This window comes from Candoia aspera, chromosome 14 (assembly GCF_035149785.1).
Source record: "Candoia aspera isolate rCanAsp1 chromosome 14, rCanAsp1.hap2, whole genome shotgun sequence".
Classification (NCBI taxonomy): domain Eukaryota; kingdom Metazoa; phylum Chordata; class Lepidosauria; order Squamata; family Boidae; genus Candoia; species Candoia aspera.
Genome location: NC_086166.1, coordinates 20,218,378 through 20,240,300, shown reverse-complemented (window position 1 = coordinate 20,240,300; position 21,923 = coordinate 20,218,378). Strand labels below are relative to the sequence as shown.

General features: G+C 41.5%; 1 protein-coding gene across 4 annotated transcripts in view; it reads right to left on the bottom strand.

The window, feature by feature from the left end:
- Positions 1-21,923, bottom strand: part of PDPK1 (3-phosphoinositide dependent protein kinase 1) — a 62,125-nt gene that overhangs the window by 23,587 nt on the left and 16,615 nt on the right. For 2 of the 4 annotated variants that reach the window (XM_063315208.1, XM_063315212.1), the window contains exons 2-9: positions 10,029-10,253; positions 9,323-9,365; positions 9,025-9,162; positions 8,342-8,486; positions 5,074-5,171; positions 4,913-4,988; positions 3,851-3,919; positions 2,910-3,006 (exon numbers count right to left, since the gene is read on the bottom strand). In XM_063315208.1, coding sequence (XP_063171278.1) covers positions 2,910-3,006; positions 3,851-3,919; positions 4,913-4,988; positions 5,074-5,171; positions 8,342-8,486; positions 9,025-9,162; positions 9,323-9,365; positions 10,029-10,253 — 891 coding nt within the window. Of the gene's footprint in view, positions 1-2,909; positions 3,007-3,850; positions 3,920-4,912; positions 4,989-5,073; positions 5,172-8,341; positions 8,487-9,024; positions 9,163-9,322; positions 9,366-10,028; positions 10,254-10,366; positions 10,755-20,553; positions 20,596-21,923 lie in introns of those variants that run through there. The other 2 variants (XM_063315211.1, XM_063315209.1) reach the window with 2 other exon arrangements.

Below are 21,923 nucleotides of genomic sequence, written 5' to 3'. Positions count from 1 at the left end.
GGAGATTTTCAAATAGAGACTGGATAGCCACCTGGGATGGGTTAGTGGATTCCTGCACTGAACATGCATTTGCATTATAGATTGCTTAATTTTGGTTGTGTGTCTAATAGGTTGTCAGTGGATAACAAAGAACACTCTACTTTCCATTGAAAAAGTCCTTGGTCAAAAATCTGGGTATTTATTTTGTACTGTTTCAAAATTATACACAGCAACTTTGCTCTAACAATTTGTGTTTTTTGTATACTGTTTTCATACTTATTGGTTAGGCTGTTTCCCTCACTGATATCAACATCTAGAAGATCACTGCATTTAAACAGGCCTTGCCTGACAATGGCCTATTTGGTTTAGCATTGTTAGCATGGATGAGAGTCCTCTTTCACTATTGCTCCCTAACAGCTGTTATTTAATCATGCCTAGATGTAAAGAATGAGGAGGATGACTTTGACAGAGATATGCAGGAGCTGTTGCTTAGGCAAAAGGGCTGAAGCATTTTGAAAGTCCAGAACATCCAGATAACATTAGGAAGCAGCTCAGGCAGATGCCTCCTTAATTCACTGGACTGCAGAAAGAGGAGGAGGTCCAGCACAATCAGACTTACAAGATTCTGCTATTATAGACAATCTCATTAAAAATACTTTTAGTCTTCCTGGGGAGTTGATTTCCTGGTCTTGCCTACCTAGTGGGGATGATACTGTGCTTCAGGAGGTAGTAAGAAATCCAGTATTACAAAGGCCAGGTTCAAAGCCTCATAAAAAAATGAGGGAATTAATAAAAAGCTTGAAAAGCTCGAAGTCCAGCTAAAAGGCCACAACTGTGGCTGGAGAGACAGGCCAGTTGCCTGGAAGTGATTGTGACTCCAGCCAGCAGGTTGTCATCTGCACAGCGCTGGCTTTCCATAAGGGGAGCAGGCATCTCTCCAGCCTTGAAGGTACCATCCCTTAATACCCATGGACCACAGGATGCTTCGTTTCAAGCCTGTGAGCCCCAAGAACCCTCAAGAACCTCCTCCTCTTACCTGGACTCCATGTTTTTCAGTATTATAATCAGTAGGCACAAGTCTTCTTGTACACTCTAAATCTAGAATTCATTATGGTTAGGGTGAGGGTGGAAGACTTGATAAAAAGAATTGGAATGGGAGAGTTGCAATGAACTGATTATACTTTTATACAGTCATAAAGTGTGACGTCACATGACCTTAGGGTTAGGGTTAGGGACAGCAGTTCTGGTTGCAGTTGTTAAGCAAGGGACGTGTGGGTCATTAAGCGAGGACCTTGTGACTGCAACTTCCGACTTCCTGCCAGCTTCCCCATTGATGTGGGAAGCCGGCAGGGAACATCAGAAATCACGATCACGTGACCGCAGGGACACTGAGATGGCCAGAACTCTGACGACTAGCCATAAGTCCTCCTCCTTCAGCACCATTGCATTTTTGAATGGTCACTGAACAAGTGGTTATAACCTGAGGACCATGTGTAAAAGAGTATTTTTTTCTATCCTACTTAAATGTTTAAGCGCTCCAGAACATTTCAGGAAAGGACTACGGTAGCTTTATCTACCCAAAGAGAGCTCTAAGAAACAGATGTTTCTTCCCTTCCCCAACAGCTTTAAATGGATTCTGATAAATGAATCTGTGGCCAAAACATTAGGTAGCATTAATCTTCCTCCAAAAAGAAAGATTAATCTGCCTATTGTAACTCCACTTCACAGAAGATTCTCCAGTCCAGCTAGCCAGCCAGATTGGTTTTCTCCATCTCCTGCTGCCTCCTACATTTCCCTTCTCTAATTATCTTTGGTAAGAAACTGATTTAACATGGCTATACAAAAACAACCAAAGTGTAGGCCCTGCTTATTCTCATGATTTAATCTCTACTTGGGTTCTCCATGAGGGACGCGGTGGCGCTGCGGGTTAAACCGCTGAGCTGCCGATCGGAAGGTCGGCGGTTCGAAACCGCACGGCAGGATGAGCTCCCGTTGCTAGTCCCAGCTCCTGCTCACCTAGCAGTTCGAAAACATGCAAATGTGAGTAGATCAATAGGTACCGCTTCGGCGGGAAGGTAACGGCGTTCCGTGTCGTCATGCTGGCCACATGACCACGGACGGGTCCTTACGGACAACGCCGGCTCCAAGGCTTAGAAACGGAGATGAGCACCGCCCCCTAGAGTCGGACACGACTGGACTTTACGTCAAGGGAAACCTTTACCTTTACCCTGGGTTCTCCATCCAAGAAGTCCTTGGTTCTACTTGATAGGCACATATTTATTAAGTTGAAAACATTTATCTTGTCATCTTCAGTCTGTGCCTTTGCTATTACAGGAATTCTTAAAAAAGCTATTTTCCTTCCTAGTATAAGAAATAACTGAGGAATGTTCAATACTACCCTGAAGCAAGTGAGAGCAACAGCCAGTTCAAAGATGGAAGGAGGCAGATCCGCAAGAAGAAAAGAGCGAGGACTGGAATTCACTGCGAACACTTTGGTGCAGCTCACCTATAAACTAGCATATACTGCAACTGTGTTGTTAAAGCCTTAACTGGATGGCTGGCATGTGCCCACCACTCAGAGGAGACAGCACTGCAGCCTTGACGTTCTGGACAAGCAAAGAGTCCCTCTGGCTGGAGAGGAGCACCTCCACATTGGCTACCATTAAAGCATATTTCAAAGCCAGTTTGCCAAAGGAGTAAGGAATGGGCAGAAAGCCCAGTTGCTTGAAAGAAAACAAAACAGTAACAGATTGAAAATTATGGACTTGATTAAAGCTTGTGAAAAAGCATTAAAACTGTGAAAAAGGACGTGCTGGAGAGGAAGCTCTGACGATAATCAAACCCAAATCAATGGGGGATGGGGTGGTGGAGAACACATCAGCTAAATTTTTTACATTTGTTTTATTTTTTGGACAATAACATTTATTTACCAGAAGCTTTTCTACAAGATCTTTTGCCTTGGGAAAGAACTTCTCTGGGAATTCATATTCCAATTTGATTATCTTTTGAAATATAAGATATTCATTTCTGCAAAAAGAAAAAACAGTGTCACATCTATGCAAAATCATAGGTAAAGAAAAAAAATACATCCATCATCTTGTTACACAATAGGTGGGGAACTATTTCTAGATCAGCAGGGAAATGTTCTCCATGTTTCTTCAAAGAAAATTGAGGACATTATACTGCAGTGACTAGGCCAAAGTTGATGCAAATATGCATTGAATGCATCCAACTAGATATTGGCTGGATCCATACGTTCTGTTTAAGCCATGGTTGTCTCCAGAAGTCAACCCACATTAAGTAACACCTTGTGGCTTAATGTAATATATGAAAACCACTGTGGTCTATAAACGAATAAGTTTTAGAATTGTGTGAACCCAACCAACTGTAGCCCTCAACAAGCCTCAGTTAGCAAATGTCAAGCCTTAAGCAATGATTAGCCAGAATCAAACAAATTGGCAGCATCTGTTTAATACAAGAGGAACAGAAGGGCAGCTTCAGCTGCAACTACGGAGAGCAATGGCTAGACTATCTTTAGATGCTCCATGAGTAAGTTACACTTCTTTCTCACATTCAATGCCTCTACCTCTCTTAAGGGAATGAGAGCCAGAGTCAAACAAGAGCAGGAAAACTACCCTGGGAGCATTATTAAGCAGAGACATGGCACGATTTCTGTAGTCAGAAATTCCAACACCTCCCTATTTCTCCTCGGCTTCCCACAGCGGGGATTCCAGGGGATGTGGACTTTAGGTGGAGGCACATTTTTAGCACCCTGCTGTATGAGCATTTGGTTTCAAATCATGAAAGAAGGATACTTGGGAAACCCTTTCTAAAACCTGGAACCTTGGTACAATTCAGGGCATTGCCTTACCCAGCTCGGAATGGTGGTAACCCTGCTACAAGCTGGTATATGATGCAGCCAAGAGCCCACAGATCAGAACTTCATCAGCAAGATGGGCAAAGGGAAGAAACAAAGCACAGGAATTAATATTGTATAAGCTACGTATCATCATGTCTACATTCAACAGCAAAAACAATCAGATGTAGGACACATTTCCACAGAGCTTCCACTTCTGTCAGAGACATTCCTGGCAAAGTGGCTTTGACAACCAGTGACTATAAAGGACCAGACCTACATCACGCTTCCACACTATGCCCAGAGGAAGAATGGAGGCAGCATAGAGGAGCTTCAGTAAGCACCCAATGAATAATCTTAAAGTGATTCCAAGGAAAGGAACAGCTATAGCGTTGCAGTGTGAATTGGTTTTAAACATGTATTTCATTAAAAAAAATGCAATGAACTCTTTCAAAGCACAGTTTTCTCAGAGTGGTTTGCAACATTTTACGGTCACCATTTAAAATTTAAACTAAAAACAGCTAACAGACAACATATTGGTAATATAAGTAGGAAAAATGATTGAAAAAAAAGCTTTCCAGTTCTTTCCAAACAGTTCTGTTTAGAAGAGGTCTAAGTTAGTAAGAAGATATTGGCTGTAAATTTTAAGAAACTCAGTTTAGTTTTAACAACTGGCTCTTAGCTGTGCTTTGAAATGTAATATTATTGATCTTTTATTGAGTCTCATTACAAAACAATGTTATCCGTAAGAACCTCTCACAATAAATATGAATAAATGTTACCACCCTGCAGAAAAAAAGATGAAATAATTATTCTCTCATATCTGGGCACAGCAAAGGTTGCGCTGGGACATTATATTGAACAAATAATGTTTATGAGTTTAAAAACTCTCAATAAATCAATTTCAGGATCCTTTTTCATCTGCTGGACCCCCACTGGTCAAAATTTCAATAAAGACAATGCAAAGTACTGAAAAAAGCTTGGAGAATAAGATAGGGTAGAAAGAGCTCAAAGTCATCTCCTTAGGACAGCTCAAAGAAACTCATGAAATCATTTCAACACACACAGAGAGCTCACCTCTTGCAGGCAGATTTTTCTGTTAACAGCTCTGGAGACACATATTGTGCTGTCCCTACAAAGGAGTTCGCCCGCGCTAAAAGAAGAAATAAAGAGGCAAGTAAGGGTACTTCTCAAGGCAGTGCTAGCGATTCATGGAATGAAAGGTGAATTACACACACCTTGTTTGCTATCTGCAGACAGTATTTTTGCTGTCCCAAAGTCTGTAATCTGAATATGCATCTCTCCATTTAGCAAGATGTTCTCTGGCTTCAGATCCCTAGAAAAAGCAAAGTGGTTATAGGTCAGGCCCATGAACTGACCATCCCTTCCACCCCAGGGAAACTTTTAGCTGTACGTGCAGTGCCCAGTGTTGAAAGTGAAATCAACAAAGGAATTGTTGCATATTGTTGCAGTAGCATCAGTGAGCTCACGTTAGAATAAAGTGAGAGGCAAATCAGAGTAGAAAAAGATTTAGTAGGCATTGAGGGCCTAGGGCTCAAATTATTCTAACAGTAAATTCCATTTTAAAAAGTTGTATTGCAGGACAAAAAGAAACCAAAAACTGGAATAAGAAAGTACAGTTGTACCTGTTTTGAAAATGACTTGGAAGTACTACTACTTAGTCTAGTATTCTTGGTATGAAAAAGATGTTGCTGCTTTAAAGAATCCACTCATTAAACCTAATGCAATTTTTTTTTCTTTCTGTTTCTGTTTTGTGCCTTTTAGACAGTATTGCCTCCTGGTGACTGTGTTAGTTCCTGCAGTTTTCTTCGTAGCATTTTTTTCAAGTGGTTTGCCATTGCCTTCTTCCTAGGGCTGAGAGAGAGTGATTGGCCCAAGGTTACTCAGTGGGCTTTTGGGTCTAAAGCAGGACTAGAACTTATGGTCTAGTCTGATGCCTAAACCATTACACCAAACTGGCTCTCCTAATACAGCTTCAAACTGAGGAGGCCCCAATCCTGAATTAGTAAACTCAAGGATGCCAATGAACACGCAGTAACTGATTTCAAAATCAAACAAAGTTGGAAGGAGTATACTGAAATTGATACAGTCAACATCCAAGATACCTTAGATTATATTCCCTACTTACAAGAACCTCTAGTATTACAAGATGAAGTAAGATCGGCACTCTGGTCATTACCAAATCAGAAAGCTACAAGAATTGATGGAATATCTACAGAAATATGCACAGAAGAAGAATCGGTAAAAGTTCTAACTAAGCTATGCCAGCAAATCCAGAGTGACACAGTGGCCAACAGACTGGAAGATGTCAATCTATATACCAATAACAAAGAAAGGAGAACTTAACAGAGTGCAAATTATTGTCATTAATTTTACATGCTAGCAAAATATTTTGGATTATCCAATGCAGATTAAAGCTGTACATGGAGAGCATTTAGAAACGACTATGAAGGCCTTGGAACAGATCTTCAGATGCCAGGATGTGACTATATCTATAAAGATCAGAATTGTGCAGGCAATAGTTTTTCTGTGATACTCCATGGAAGCGAAGTTCGATTTTGAAGAGGCCGAATAAAAAGAGTTTTCTCACTCGAGACATAAATGAGCAGGTCACATTATCCTACTCGGACATATTATGCAAAGAACTAGTGTTCTGGAGAAGGCTCTAATGCTAACAAAAGTGGAAGGAAAGAGAAGGGGATGACCAGCAACAGGATGGATGGACTCAATTACAGCGGTGGTAGGTGCACCATTGGGAGATCTGAAGGACCAGGCTGGGCACAGACTACCCGCCAGAAAATCTATCCATGTGATCACTAGGAGTTGACAATGGCAGCATGCAATCATCAATCATGATGAACTTTAGCAGCAGCACTACTTATTTTTAGGCTTGTGAGAAAGCCTGAAAAAAGATCAGCTATTTTAAACACCTGCAGAGAGGTTTTTCTCATCCAGGGGCTGAACCATTTTCAAAAAGACAAAGTCCTACAAAGGACTTAAAAAAACCAACCAGCACACCTAAAAACATATCTAAGGAAAAAGAAGATGATATATCTATTTAATATTTTTGTCCAAAATGATAATTTCAATCTCTGTGAAAAAGCTCTCTTTTTTCTAAATTTTTACAAAAAGTTTATTTATTTAGCCATCCATATTATGAACCACAACCCTGGGCAGCTCACAAAATAATAAAAAAAAGTAAAAAACAAAAAACAAAACTCCAGGCGCCCAGGGCAATACTCATCAGCATTCCATCATTGAAAGAAGGGTATTCCACAGGGCAGGAGTAACTACAGGATGTAGAAGGCATGCTTCCCAGGTCCCACTAGATGACAACATTCAAAAGAAGGGACCTGGAGCCTGCCCACCCTACCTGATCTGGTGAGACACGCAGATACCCTTATGGAGAGGCAGGCCTGCAAACAAGCTGGTCCCATGCCATTTAGAGCTTTAAAGGTGATAATCAGCACCTTGAATTGCACCCAGAAAAAAACTGGAAGCCAGTGCAGCTCGCACAGCAGTGGTGTAATACGGGCAATCTGTGGAGCACCCAGACCTGCATGCGCCACCACATTCTGGACCAGTTATAATTTTTGAATGATCTTTAAGGGCAGCCCCATGTCAAGCAAGTTGCAGTAATCCAACTAGGAATGCTACTAAATCACAGCTTTGTGAAATTCATGTATCCTATAGATATAAATGAAGTTTGAAATAACAAATAACATCAGCATTGTTTGCTTATTACATTTATTTCATAAACAAGTCATCCAACAGAGTTCGGGGGAGAGGGGAAGAGTATTAGGGGATTGTGATATGGCATAAAGAAGGAGGGGATTCACAGGGATAAAAATAAAATAATAACATAAAAATAAATAATAAAAAAAAAAAAAAAGACAAAATTGAACTGAGAATGTGGCTGTGTCTCTCAACGCATAAGCAAGATCAGTTTTATCTTATTTATTTACTATCTCATTTGCCATGCCTAAGCAAGATAAGTAATGTAATTCAGGATAGAGCTCCACAGGGGACTGTGGTGGCAGGGATAAACCAGCATCCTGCAAGCTCTGTATTTATCTACTGCTGCCACTCATGCACTCTGGGCACAAACAAACAAAAATGAGACAAATCCTTTAAATACGAGTTTTGTTTGTTGCGGCAGGCAAGCAGAAAAGGTTGAAGAGCTTAATCTTCAAGAAAGCAAAAGCAATGGTAGAGAAGATCCTCCCAACATTTTTGCTCCACTCAGTTTCAAAAGCATAGATGTGCCTTTTGGCAGAAGGGGCTATGCAACACTGAACCAGAAGAGAAAGTTCAGAGGCTCAGAACTCACTGCAGTAGAAATCTCAGCCAGCAACAGCTGGGAAGATTGCTCCCAAAGGCCACTTCCTGCAGAACCTTTTGCTTATACAGTCACGTGACAGAAAAATAGCAAAAGGTAAGTGGCAGCAGAATGAATCAGGAAATGCATTAATTCAAATACATTACCTATGGATAATTCCCTTTCCATGCAAGTACTCTAATGCAGCCACAATTTCAGCAGTATAAAACCTAGTACATGTCTCATCAAACGAACCAATCTTTCGGATGTATTTTAGAAGCTCTCCATTTTTAGCATAACTGAGACCAAAATCTGAATGCCAAGTTAAGAATTATTTCTACTGGATGATCTAGACAGACAACACAAACACTTATTTGGAGACAACACTAAAGAGAAAGCCATGTGATTGAAAAAAAGACAGCACAGAAGCCAAAACTTGTATAGAGGAAGGAGTTTTACTGGTCAGCTCATGGACAGATCAATTAATAGTGGCTGGAAGCCAAAATGGGTATGCTGATAATAAAAAATGGGCAAGGCAACCACTTTAAGGCACTGTCCTAGATGTCTAGGGGAGGGGGTTAGGTTTTTAAAACTAATTAGAGGCAATATTTTATTTTTTAATATCTCCCATTGCAGAAACTTGTAACATCAATTTTCTGCAGCTAAGTCAGAGGTGGCTCTGAAATCTTAGGATGCCCATTCCGGCCTTAAAAGCACCAAGAAGTTTTTAAGTTTTAGTATTCAGTGCACACATTCAGAATTCTGGTTCAATTTCAACCATAGTTGCAAAACACATTGTTCCACTTTTGCCCACAATTTTGACTGCCAAGTCAAGCATTAGAAAGGATACAGAGCTTTTCTTCATCCTGAAATGTGAAGTAGAGCTTCACAAAGAAAGGGTGATCCAGGCGGGACATCACATCTCTCTCCCTGGTCACATAGGGAACCTTGTTCTCTTTTATGATGTGACGCTTCTCTAGAATTTTAACTTTTAAACAACAAACAAGTTACTACACATTTGGATCTAAATCCATGAAACCAACACCCCTGCTTGGCCAGGTGCAATAGTTATGCCTTACAAGAATATCAGGTAAGAACTTGCGGAGGGTTATCCACAAACCACATCCAAAGAAGAAAGTGATACTCACTGGCATATTCTCGGGAAGTGGTCAATTCTCTGGCCAAGACAACCTGTTTTTAAGGGAAAGAGAAATCTGGTTACATTCTGAGCATGTGACAAGCACTAAGATGCAAGAATGTGGAATATTCTGTCCATTCTTGTGGAGCCCCAGGAACACCTATCTGGAGGCCTGTCCTAATCAGGGCCAGTACAGCCAACAAAGGTATTAAGCACACCAAAGCCTTGCTGAAGTCTGTTTGGTGAGGTTGAGCATCTGGAGGGCGTCAGCAGTGCAAGCCTGGATGAGTATACAAGCAGACACGCCATGCTTACAAAAATGAGGAAGGAAAAATAGGAAGTTAATTCAGCCAGTTGCTATCCATTGATGAGTCCCACCCAGACTGCTCAGCCAGTCTCACAGAGTTCTTCTCAGAGTGTTTTGTATGCTCAAGAGAAGACAGGATCCAAAATCTTATAGGGATTCACAGAAATCAGGAGTCTAAAGAAACGTGCAATGCTTTGTGAGGGAAAAATAGGAATGGGAAGCAAGGGAGAAAACCAAAACCTGCCTAAGGAACACGTGCTGAAGATCAGGGAGTTAATGATGTAAGGAGACATGTCACCAACTGCAGAGGCCTCAAGAGAAGCAGCAACAGCAGCAGCACACCTCATAAGGCCTACAACCTTGCATTACTACTGCGGGTCAAAGACAAATGCCTGCTGCAGATACTCACTGTGGAAAAAGATCCTTCCCCAAGAATCTTCCCAAACTTAAAGTCCTCAGGGCGCTTCTTTCGAGGTTGTGGAGGTTGTTGCAAGGTGCTCTCCATATTCAGTTCCTGTCGGCTGCCACAGGCAGCAGCAACAGGTTGAAGGCTGGAATCCACCTGGTTCCTCACCATTGATGGAGATGAGCAGGAACATAAAACCACACTGGGCTGGATAGGAACAGCATCGTACTGCAGAGGAGAAAGCACACACAGTGTTGCGGCCCTCAATCTGTCAATGTTTAGGAGATAAAAACAGCCAAATTACAGAGCACTGCCTGTAAGAAACTCTGAATGCATCCTACCTTGCAGGCACCAATGGCCATTTCACAGAGCAGAAAACTTACAAAGAGCAGCTCACGTGGCCTGAATGTCAACAGCTCAAGTCAGAGGTCATCTCATAGCAGCCTGCCTAGTTTTAGAACTTACGCCAGCCACCGGGACTTGCAACAAAAAGTTGCAGGGCATCCTCCTCCTCCTCCTCTTTAGGGTTCTAGCAGGGCACCTGATGTTTTCCCTCTTCATCCCATTCTTTGATCCTCTGCCAACTGAAACTCTGCTTTCTACGGATAGAGAGCTGGCTTGGTCCTTTGTGTGGCCCAGACAGTCTGTCTGCCTTTCTGTGAAACTCGGGGCTTCCCTTTTCAGCAGTCATATCTGGGTTCCAACCCTGTCTGCACTTCTAAATTTAATAGGAAATTGTGATTTGAGTGATCGGCAAAATAATTTTCCAACATCAATAGCTTAGAATGCTGGGCAGTTTTGTTAACTGCAAGAGGCTGCCAAGACATGGAGCCTGCAAACTCAAGCAAGGCAGCAGGAAAGGCACAAAAGACTCTGCCAGCCCTGATGAGCTGGACTAAACACCACTCAGTATGGAAGCCAGAGTTTAGCACGAGAACATGGGAAACATTCTATTTTAAGTCCAGCTGTCAGATGTGCCCTTGAACACTTCATTTTTTAACAACGGGTAACATGAAGAATTATAAGAGTGTCACAGAGATGCAAAATGTGCCTCTCTATAGGAGGCTGCCTAGCCTAAACTGTATGAACATCCAGGTGTTCAATGTCGAGGAAACAGGCCAGTTAAGCCAGTGGCAATTAATGCTTCAAACAATTGGACAGGCATTGGCAAAGTTTAGGGACATAATTGCTTAAAAGCCACAGAAATATCAGGAAACACATGACACTGTTACAGGGAGGAAAAGAAAAAGGTAAAATAAGGTATAGAAGGCAATGTTTCCTTTTTAAAACAATGGAAGCCTTGCATAAGGATAAGAAAAGAAACAGATATCTCCCAACTCAAAAATGTAAGATTAAACTAAACTAAACTAACTTGACTCTGTTAACCTCCCCCTACAAAGGAATGAAGACAGAAGTGGTGGAAAAGTAGTACTGCAGAACAGAAGAGCCCATTTGGATTACCCCGTGTCTCTTGGACTCCATTTCCTTCCTGGGTGTGCTCTGCCCTAAGGAGCCTGCAGGGTCCAGTTAGTACAGCTAGGGATAGTAACAGGTGGCATGTATGTTTTCAGAAGCAGAGTAGCCTTTACCCCTAGTAAGACCTATTCTGGTCTTATATAAGTCTGCCTCAGGCCTACTTTACTTTCACTGTTCCAACTGCTTTTATCTCCCCCTCCACTCCTGCAGATTATTCTCTTAATATCTAAGAATCCAAAGTATGTTTATTTTGTTTACTTACTTACTTACTTACTTGAGTTATATAGCTGCCCATCTCACTTTTACATGACTCTAGGCAGCTTGAAATAAAAAAAATAAAAAGACAAAATACAAAAATAAAAACCCATTAACAGCCGGGCATGGTCTAACCAATCATATAGTGTTTGCTACTTCAATGGCATTAATAAGCTTATATGAAGGATTTCTTCCTGAACATTAAACCAGTTTCTTGCAATTTATCTGATTAAAGAATCTAGAGAGGAATAAATGGAGAGGTCTCACAAAGGAAGTGAAGTAAGATCAGGACTTCTGGGGTGGGAGGGTGGCCAGTTTAATGGAAAAGACCCAGGCAGACCGCAAAGAGCTCCACAAGGACTTCTCCAAGCCATGGGAATCAAAGCAAGAAGTGAAAACCAATAAAAACCAGGGTGAAATGATGTCAGGAGCAGAGGATTCATAAAGATATGGACTGGACATTCTTTTAATGCTGTCCTTATAACTGGAAAAGTTTTATTTGTAGAAATCTATTTTGTCACATAATTAATAGAATGCACAGAATTGGGTTATTTGAATGGAATCAGCATCCACTATTTAAAGATGCAAATCATGTAGACTCCTTACAAAGTGCATATATTTATGTACACCAGGGATTAGCCACAAGTCAGGACATTTGCTAGCTCTGCTTGTGACCCACTTATTTTTGGAGATAAAAGCTCTAAGAAATAGTACTAAGTGCAAAGTTTTACTTAAAAATTATTTCAACTGGTGTACTTTTAACTGTTTTATTCTAGAATTCACTTCCTTCCAATCCTTTTATACTTCTCTTGCTTCTATAAGAATTTCAAGATGTTATATAATGAGTTATTTAGAAAAATAAGGCACTGAGTAATGTTAACCTCTATTCAGAGCTTTTTCTAGCCCAGACTTTCCTTTGAAGTCTTTTAAGAGTTTAGTTATTTTTAATACCTACTCACTGATCTTCTTTCAACTATTCACAAGTACTACTTCTTAAGTATCTGGCTTAAGTTTCAGCTTGTGCATGCCACCCAATTTTCCAAGCACAGAACTGTACTGCATACAGTAGTTGGCCTCCAGCAGTTCCTTGTGCCTCAAAACAGAGGGCATGATTTAAAGGTGACACCCCCACCCCAGAATGGCAGCACCTAGTTGATTGTGGCTAATCTCAAAAAAAGCTATCCAGAAACCCTGTTAGCATTTTGATAGGAGACCATCAGGAAATCAAAGAATATAGCCTGGACTGGGAAATCAAACCATGAATGTTTCCATGTAGTCACCAGAAATCAAGCAGCTTGACTGAAACTTTACTTTTTTTACTTTATCTCTCCTCAAGTGCAATGTGCTGTCACTTCAGTGCCCCAAGATTTTATGAAACAGACATCCTTGGAGGTATGCCTGTTGAAAACACACGCCAGGCGGATGCCCTCACAGAGGTGTAACCACACAGCACCATTTGAAAAGCTACTGGAACAAGAGAGCCCCATAAGATTCCCCTCAAGGAATAGCAGCAACTACTCAATAATTCTCTCAACAAAGGGCCAATGTTAGCTGGGACAGTTTGCTAAAAAGGGCTGCTCCTCACTTCCAAAAGATCAGTCTTCAATCCACCCAGCGTGGTAGCCCCCCCAAAAAATCAAAATTGCTTTCTGGCAGCTTGAAAGATTTGTAAGCAGGACAGGCAGTGATCTGTGTCTTCTTTCAGTTGCCAATGAGCAGCAAGCAGAACAAATTAAGTCTTCATTCTCTCCATCTGAAAAGATAGTTACATCTCACCAGGTTTTGTTTTGTTATTTAGACCCTGGTAGGGTTACCTATCAACTGGTACTTGACTCATCAAGTTTTGTATTAAGCCTAAAAGATATTACTCTTCACATAATATATGTATTTGCCTCATTTTTTAAATAGTTTTCCTTAATTCTATAGTGGAACCGCTAGGAATGGCAATATTTTTTTTTCTGATCATCTTCTCTTCTGGGCCTTTTTACAACCCCTCAGAGCTATTTATTAAATTTCAGCAAACAGATGCCCTTTCCTTTCAAGGCAGATCCAGAGAGTCTGGAGACCATTCAAATCAGCCCACAACCCTTATTACTCTTGCAGGATCTGCAGCACTTCAAGCAGGCAAGCAGAAAGCCACAACTAAAACACAACATGGACCTCAACATCCCAGAGCCCAGCCCACACCGGAGACTTCAGAATTTGACAGTGACAAGGTCTTGGGACTTTTCAGGAGAAGGCCAATCCAGGTGTCTCCAGCACTCTCCAGTAAAAGTCTTGCCACCTCTGTTCACAGCTGCTACATTTCCTCCCTGTTCCTACTGCAAAGGAGTCACACCTGAAATTGCTTGGCCCTCAGCAGTAACCCTGCAGTGTAGGCAAGGTCATTCAGCCTCCTCCTGGGATTTCACATGGTGTGAAACCCAGAATGCTCATAGAGATGTCTGCAAAGATCAAGATTTAAAGGTGACCCCAGAGGAGGTGGCCGCATACACAGGTCCTGAAACCCAAAGCAGGAGAAAGACCCCTGGAATCCAACACCAAAGGGCAGTTAACCAAAGATAAGGGAACTTCCTGATAGGCATTTGAAGAGCAAAGCAAGGATAGTTCCTCAAACAAATGGCAACACTCAAATTATAAATCTGCTTCTTTCCTACACAGAGGTAGGAGGCCATTGCCAGAATGCCACACTGCACATGCCAATAACTATTTATAGTAGCCCCAAAATAACATGACCCAGGGACAGGACTTTCAATCTGTTGGGGCATCTGAGAGTTCTACGAAACACCCTCTTGTCTATTTTGCCCCAGGTCGCTTTCAACACCGAGAAAGTTCACCAAATCCATGCTCTCCATTTTTGCTTGGCAACGTCTGGTTTGTTCTGCTCTCAGTGAAAGCTTTTTTGCTCGAAAGGCAGCTATTTTGCTTCTACAGTATTTTCTTCCAGACTGACTATTTAGCTCAGCCTGAATAACTGGATTCCCCTGGATCTTGGGATCTTATAAAAGACTACCTGACTCAGAGCCACATATAATATAGGTATGATAGAAATACACACATTTGCTGTTTAGGAAGAAGACAAGCAACTTCAACCAATTTAACCATTTAGACAACTATTGCCTATTACTATAATTGGTTGCAGAAATCAAAAAGGTCATGCATTACCACTTGATAGTGAACTAGAGATGTTCCCAGAAACTTAGTGAAGTGCTCTGACAACTAAGTTACCATTCTTCTCTTCTTTTTACTACAATCCACTTGGGACCTTTGCTAATCTAGTAGAGGTTTCTCAAATACATTTCTCTAAGAATTACAAAAAAAAAAAAGTTCTTCTGTACTGAATAAAATGAAGGAGAATATGGTGTCAGATATGCAACACATGTAACACCACTACTGTGTGAGCTGTGTTGGTTACCAGTGTGTTTCTGGGTATAATTCAAGGTGCTGGTTGTCACCTTTAAAACCCTGCATGGCTTGGGACAGGTTACCTAAGGAATTGTCTTCTCCCAATAGATTCTACCCATCCAATTCAGTCTGGCAGGTTGGGCATGCTGCAGGTTCTGTCAGCCAAGGAATGTCGGCTGACAGGGACCAGGAGATGGGCCTTCTCTTCTATGGTCCCTGCCCTCTGGAACATTCTCCCTCTAGAGATTAGGATGGCCCCGACCCTGTTGGCCTTTCGTAAGGCCTTGAAGACCTAGCTATGTGCCCAGGCCTGGGGCCCTGAATGTGTTAAGGGCCCTGTTTCTTAGCTATACTGATAATTATTACAATAATTTTCTCAGGTGCCAAGTATATTTATTTTTGTATTGTTTCGTAATTGCTTTAATAGTTTTAGAATTGTCCACCACCCAGAGTCACTTGGTTGAGGTGGGTGGCTATAGGAAAGAAAGAAAGAAAGAAAGAAAGAAAGAAAGAAAAAGAAAGAAAGAAAGAAAGAAAGAAAGAAAGAAAGAAAGAAAGAAAGAAAGAATGAATCCCAACTTAACTCCTGAGCAAGGATAACAAAGGTGGGAGGTGGGGCTTCCCCTCTTTGCATCATCATTCTTTGACACTGTGGCTCTCAGCTTTCCAAATAAGTAACGTCCACAGCCACAAAAAGCTGCCCTTGCCCAGCCTAGAATATTGTTCCTACAGCATTCTAGATACTTTTTGTAGTTAGATGGCAGGCAATCGGACTAAGATTTATTTATTCAGGCTTTCACATCACTCCAATCGATCAGATTCTGGGTGGCTTACAATTCCTACATACTGAAATTCAGGTTAAGGCAACATAAATACATAAACCACCAATAACCATTCACAAAATGATACAAATCTGAATCCCCAGTTCTTCTTCTCCTCAATGAATTTCCAGGCACCACTTTGCTTGATACAATCACAATCCCATTCCACCATTAAAAGCCCTGCAGAAAACCCAAGACCCCAGTACTCTTTGGGATATTAACAGAGAAGGGGCTGTCCTGAACTCCAGGCTGGTCCAGAGCAGGGGACTCAACATGGCTCAACCTTGGGGCTCCTTATATCAACATTCAATACAAGTGGGATGTGCATCACATCTTCCCTCAAAGTTCTCAATGGAAACACAGAATCCACCCAGAGCAGGCAATCTCACAGACACCCAGGTCCTAAATCATATAGGCTTCTAAAAGTTTTTTTTAAAGTGCACCTTGAATTGCATTTGGAATGCACTTCCCACCATAGTGGTATTGTATGACTAAATTGAGTCAAACCCATTACCACCTAAGCCACTGCATTTAGAACCAGCTGGAGTTTCTGAATAGTCTTCAAGGTGTGCTCTGCATAGGTCAAGTTGTCTAAACATGAAGTGACAATGGCATGAGTGAATGTCAGGAAAAAGATTCCCATTCCAGGAAGGCCCCAACTGACAAAGATGATAGCACCGTGCAAAGGTTCTCCTGGTCAAGGCCTTTACCCACTCTTCCTCTAGAATCAGTCAGCAATTCTCTTACTAAGATTCAATTTGTCTGTTTCTCCCCATGCAAACCATAACAGCCACCAGACACTAGGACAGAACTTTGCCCACATTTCCTGATCAGGCTAGGATGAAAACTTATAATTGAGTATCATCGGAATATTTATGTTACCTCATTCCATACTGATGGATGACCTCTCCCAGTAGCTTCATGTAGAAGTTAAATATTAAAGAGGAAAGGGCCAAGCCCTGCAGCACCCTACATCAGAGCACCTGGGGACTTGATCTTTCCTAACCAAATGGAGCCAACCACATAAAAAAGAAAAATCATAACATTACAGTACCACTAGGCCCTGAACCCTCACAGCTGGCTTAGAAGGGTATTATGGTTGACAGCATCAAAGGCTGCTGAGAGATCTGCAGGATTAGGAGAGTTGTACTCTCCTGTCCCAATCCCACCACAGGTCATCCATAAGAGGAATCAATGTAATTTCTGCCCAATACTGAGCCTTGAATCTCAGTGAAAAGGGGGCCAAAGAAACTCTTCATCTACAGCTCTCTACAGCTGCAACCCCACCACCTTCTCAACAACCTTCCCTAAAAAGGGGGGGGGGGCTGGTGACAGGCTGATAGTTGTCCAAAACAACTAGGTCAAGTGATGGCTTCTTAAGGAGGAGACACATCACCAGTACCACCTTCAAGGTAAGTAGCATTATTCTCTTTCTCAATGATACATTAACCACTGCTTGAATGCAGCCTGTCTCCTCCCTGATAGCTTTCACCAAGGTGAGGCAGGAATTTAATTCACAGCAGGCCAAGCTAATACTACAGAAGTCTCTATTCACTTTCTTAGGATCAACAGGCTCAAACCATTCCCAGATAACCTGTAAGATGATACCTCTAAGTGAATATGATTTTATCCTCAAGATGATGTACACACATACCAAAATAGCCCAGCAGCCACTCCTCCAACCCATTATTCCCAAAATGAGTCTGGATAACTCTAACAGCTGGCTTGCAATCCATGGAAAAGGTAAGTGCAGAGAAGTACTGATACTTAACCATTCTGATTGCTACAACACAGACTTGAACCAGGTTCATACCAAAGGAGCTGCTTCTGATTCCTCCCCCAGGGAAGAAAATTGAAGTCCCACCCAGAGCAAGATTCTGGGCAATTCCAGCACAAACTAATACAAACTACAAAAATATATAAGAATTTTTTAAAAAGTGTAAAAAAAAAGAAAAAAAGAAAGTATATAAAGAAGTAACTTCCCCTTTCATCACAAGTATAAAAATTAACTATAAACTTAAGAATTTAAAGAATTTGAAACAAATGGCAAAAAGCTAAGTAAGATTTTAATCCAAAAAAGTTATAAATATATTAAGGGACCAGACGAATTTGGAACATCAGGACTTTTGCTGTAAGATTTTGGAAATAATTACATAAATAAATGGTGGCTTCATGGGGATTAAATTGTTTAGTCTATCTTAAGTCATTACAGAAACTCAAAACTTTATGGTTTCAGAAATTGGACAATAGAGGGGATTAAAGATTCCAGGCATAAAAGGAAATGGATAGAGGAGACTTGCCTTTTGTCTTTGGTCAGCACTGAGACAAAATGGCAGGAAATTGTATGATGTTTGAAGGAAATATCTGAAGATTTGGGACACAAACCAGCAGCTACAATGTCAGCAATGATGTCTGTTTCTATGGACAGACTATGTCCAAAAGTTGTCAAAGAAGAAGTGATAGATGGGAAAGACCCATGTAACAGCCCTCCTTTCCACCATCTCTTCCGCCTAAGCCAATGGGACATGACCAGTCTCTACTGCGGTATTGGTTAGGTTTAAAAAAAGGCATAAAAAGATCAATCATAACATTTGCTCAGAATGCTCAAATTTTATTCTGAACATGGAATGGAATTATTTTGTTCTAGGCTCAAAACATGGCTGTTATTTCAAGTACAGAACACTGGAAATGTTGAACTCGAGGCATATTGTACAGTATGCTAAACCTTGACAAGACCGAAAGGTTTGATTAACAAGACCCAACACACAACATGCTGTATCTGTCATGAGTACTGATGGTGAGCAGGAGGGGGCCCCCTATCCAGGGGCAAAAACGCATGCGTAGTTTAGAGAGTCTGAGCTGTCATTCAAAGAGACAGAACAGACCCGCCTTGACTTTTGGGGATTTTTCTGTCTGGGTTTTCCCACGCTTCTTCAGTTTGGGAGGATTTTCTGTCAACTATAGCAATAATAAAGCACTAGAGACTTCTTCCTCGTCTCAGCGTGGTTCTTGCTTAGTCAGGACAGCATCATGGAATCACAGAACATAAGGGTTGAACGCAACCTTGGAGATCATCTCGTCCAACTCCCTGCCCAGTATAAGAATCCACTGCTACAGAACCCCTTGATCGCCATCCAACCTCTACTTAAACACCTACAGCGAAGGAAAGCCTACTGCCTCTTGGTGGCAGTCCTATTTCATTCCTCCAAAGTTGTTTTCCCAAGCCCTTATCATCTGGCTTCCTTTCCACTGAACAGCTCCAGTTTGTCAATGTCCTTCCTAAAATGCAGTGCCCATATCCAAATCTTCTGGTAACTATTTGTCATGACCTCGTTGCAAGGCACAAAGAGCCTCACAACGTGGATCATGATCATTAAGGAAAAGGGGAAGGAGATAATCAAACCAGGGATTAACACAAGCACCCAAAGGCACCCACACCCATGGACCCACAAGCAACTGAAAGGAGAGACGTCAGAGGGATGAAGATAAGAAGCACATGGTGCCCCGGAGGACACAACCGTCGCAGGGAGACAAAGAAGACACCGGGGAAAACGTCCAGGCAGCCATCAAGGGTCCCATCAAGAGGGATCGAGGCATTGAGGGGTGGGGAAGCCCGGGGCAACACAGGAGGGTATAAAAGAGGCACCCTCACACTACCTACCCCGTTCCCGTTTTTCGTTCTGTCAGCTATCATTCCAATAAACCAGAAATCCTTAATACCCATTAAGTGAGTCTGTGTCTTATTGCGAAGCGAGGCTGGCTCTGACACTATTGCATTGGGTTTAAGGTGCTTACAGATCAATTTCTTTATGATTTCCTTTATAATTTTCTCAAAATACCAATGTTAGACTGGCTGTTGTCTTATTCTCTGGATCCTCTTATTTATCTTTTCAATCACAGTAGTTGGATATTTTAAATAATAAACCAACCAAATAAACTATCAGGCATGTGTTCATCATGTCATGAAATATATGAGTCAATGCACGTCATAAAACTGAATGAGCTAGAACTTAAAACAAACAGCAATATTGTGCATTCAAATTTTCCATAACATACCAAAATTACATGTTCACATCGATCATGTGAATGAGATTACAGGCTCCTCTGAGGTCTAACTCGGTAAAAATATTTGGTTTCTGAAGGAGTTCTAAGGGAAAGGACATGAGGGGGAGGCTATAATGATAACTATCGGCTACTAAGTTTTTAAGCCTCTAAAAGCATAGCCTCCATTTACCGCAGCTCATCCTGGAGCTTTTCACTGGCTTCCTATGGGGTATTCCCTCCTCACCCCCCCACCCACCCCACAGCAAGACAGTTCTGGACTCTGAGGGCATGTACAGAGTGAGGGCCAGGATCTCTTTCACGTGCAGAATTTGATGCTCAGTACTCAGAGACATACTAGAATTTAAGTCCTGTGACAAACCACTCTAAGCTAAAAAGTTGTTCTAATTCTAACTTTTTAAAAAAGTAACAATTTTAAATGTTTGTTTCATGTTTAAATGATTTTTTTCTCATTAAAAATAATTAAAAACCACCAATACACTTACTGTTTCATATGTTTAGCTACTTACTTATGGAATGTGCATCACCAATGGTATACTATAAAATCAAAGGAACATTTAAAACATTAACAGATATTAAAGCAGATTTTAAAAACCTATAACTAACAACTTTAAAATCATGTTTCAATTATAAGTGTACACACAGCCACCAACTTAAGATACCATTTTCCATTTGATGGAAATGGTACTTACCTCTTAAAAGCTCTTGAGTTACAGTTTCTGTCATTGATAAGATGATAACACTCAGTCAAATACAGTATAGAAAAACAAAGGTTGGAGATAGAATATCGGCTACAGGTAGTCCTCAAGTTACGACCATTCGTTCAGCAACTATGCAAAGTTATGATGGCACTGAACGAAGGGACTTAGACTGGTCCTCCAAGTTCCAGCCACTGCAGTGCCCCCACAGTCACGTGAACAAAATTCAAGTGCTTGGCAACCAGCTTGCACTTACGACCAGTTGCAGCATCCCAGTCACGTGATTGCCATTTGCGACCTTCCCTGCCGGCTTCCCACAAGCAAAGTCAATGGAGAAGCCGGCAGGGAAGATCGCAAGTCACTCAGGTAAATCTCCCCCACCCTCTCAGCCTTTCTTCAGGCACATGCACCATGCCCTCCTTCTCTTGCATGCACCCCGCACATGCACCATGCACTCTTTCCTTGCCCGCCCCCCCCGTGCTCGCACACACACATACACCCCGCACCCTCTTTCCCCAGCCTTCCAGAGCTCGCACTGCACCACAGCACCCCACTCCCCAACACCTGCGGGGCCTGCACTGGGCCTCCCCCATCCCCCGCGGCAGCCCCACACTCTTTACCTGGGACTCTCTCCACTTCCCATTTAACAACCCATGCATCTGGGGTTACAACCACCAGGGCTGCCCGCACTGCAGTGTCGCACTTTATGACTGCATCACTTAGCAACAGCAATTCCAGTCCCAATTGCAGTCGTAACTAGAGAAGTACCTCTATCAGCTGCTTTAACAGCTTTTTTTCCACTACTGTATTCAATCATTAAAAAATCCTTAAAAGTTTATTTTAAAGACATGACTAACTGAAAATTACTCATATGCTGGCTCCTATCTTATTATTTTTGCAACATACATCAACTTAGGTGGGCATGGTCCTAAAACCATCTTTTTTTTTTCACTCAACCCATCCAAAATATTACCTAAAACTTTTCAAAATTAACCCAAATGTCATTATGTTAGAGTGACCTTCAAAACCAACTCAAACTTTTTACTTAAAACTCTTGACTTTGCTAAAGTATCTATTAGGAAATAAGTAGTTTTCCTCACAGGGCTTCAATTTCACTATTTTTTGTTATTTTAGGATGAATGGCTATTTTATACAGACAGGTAGCTGGCAACTCTAGAGAG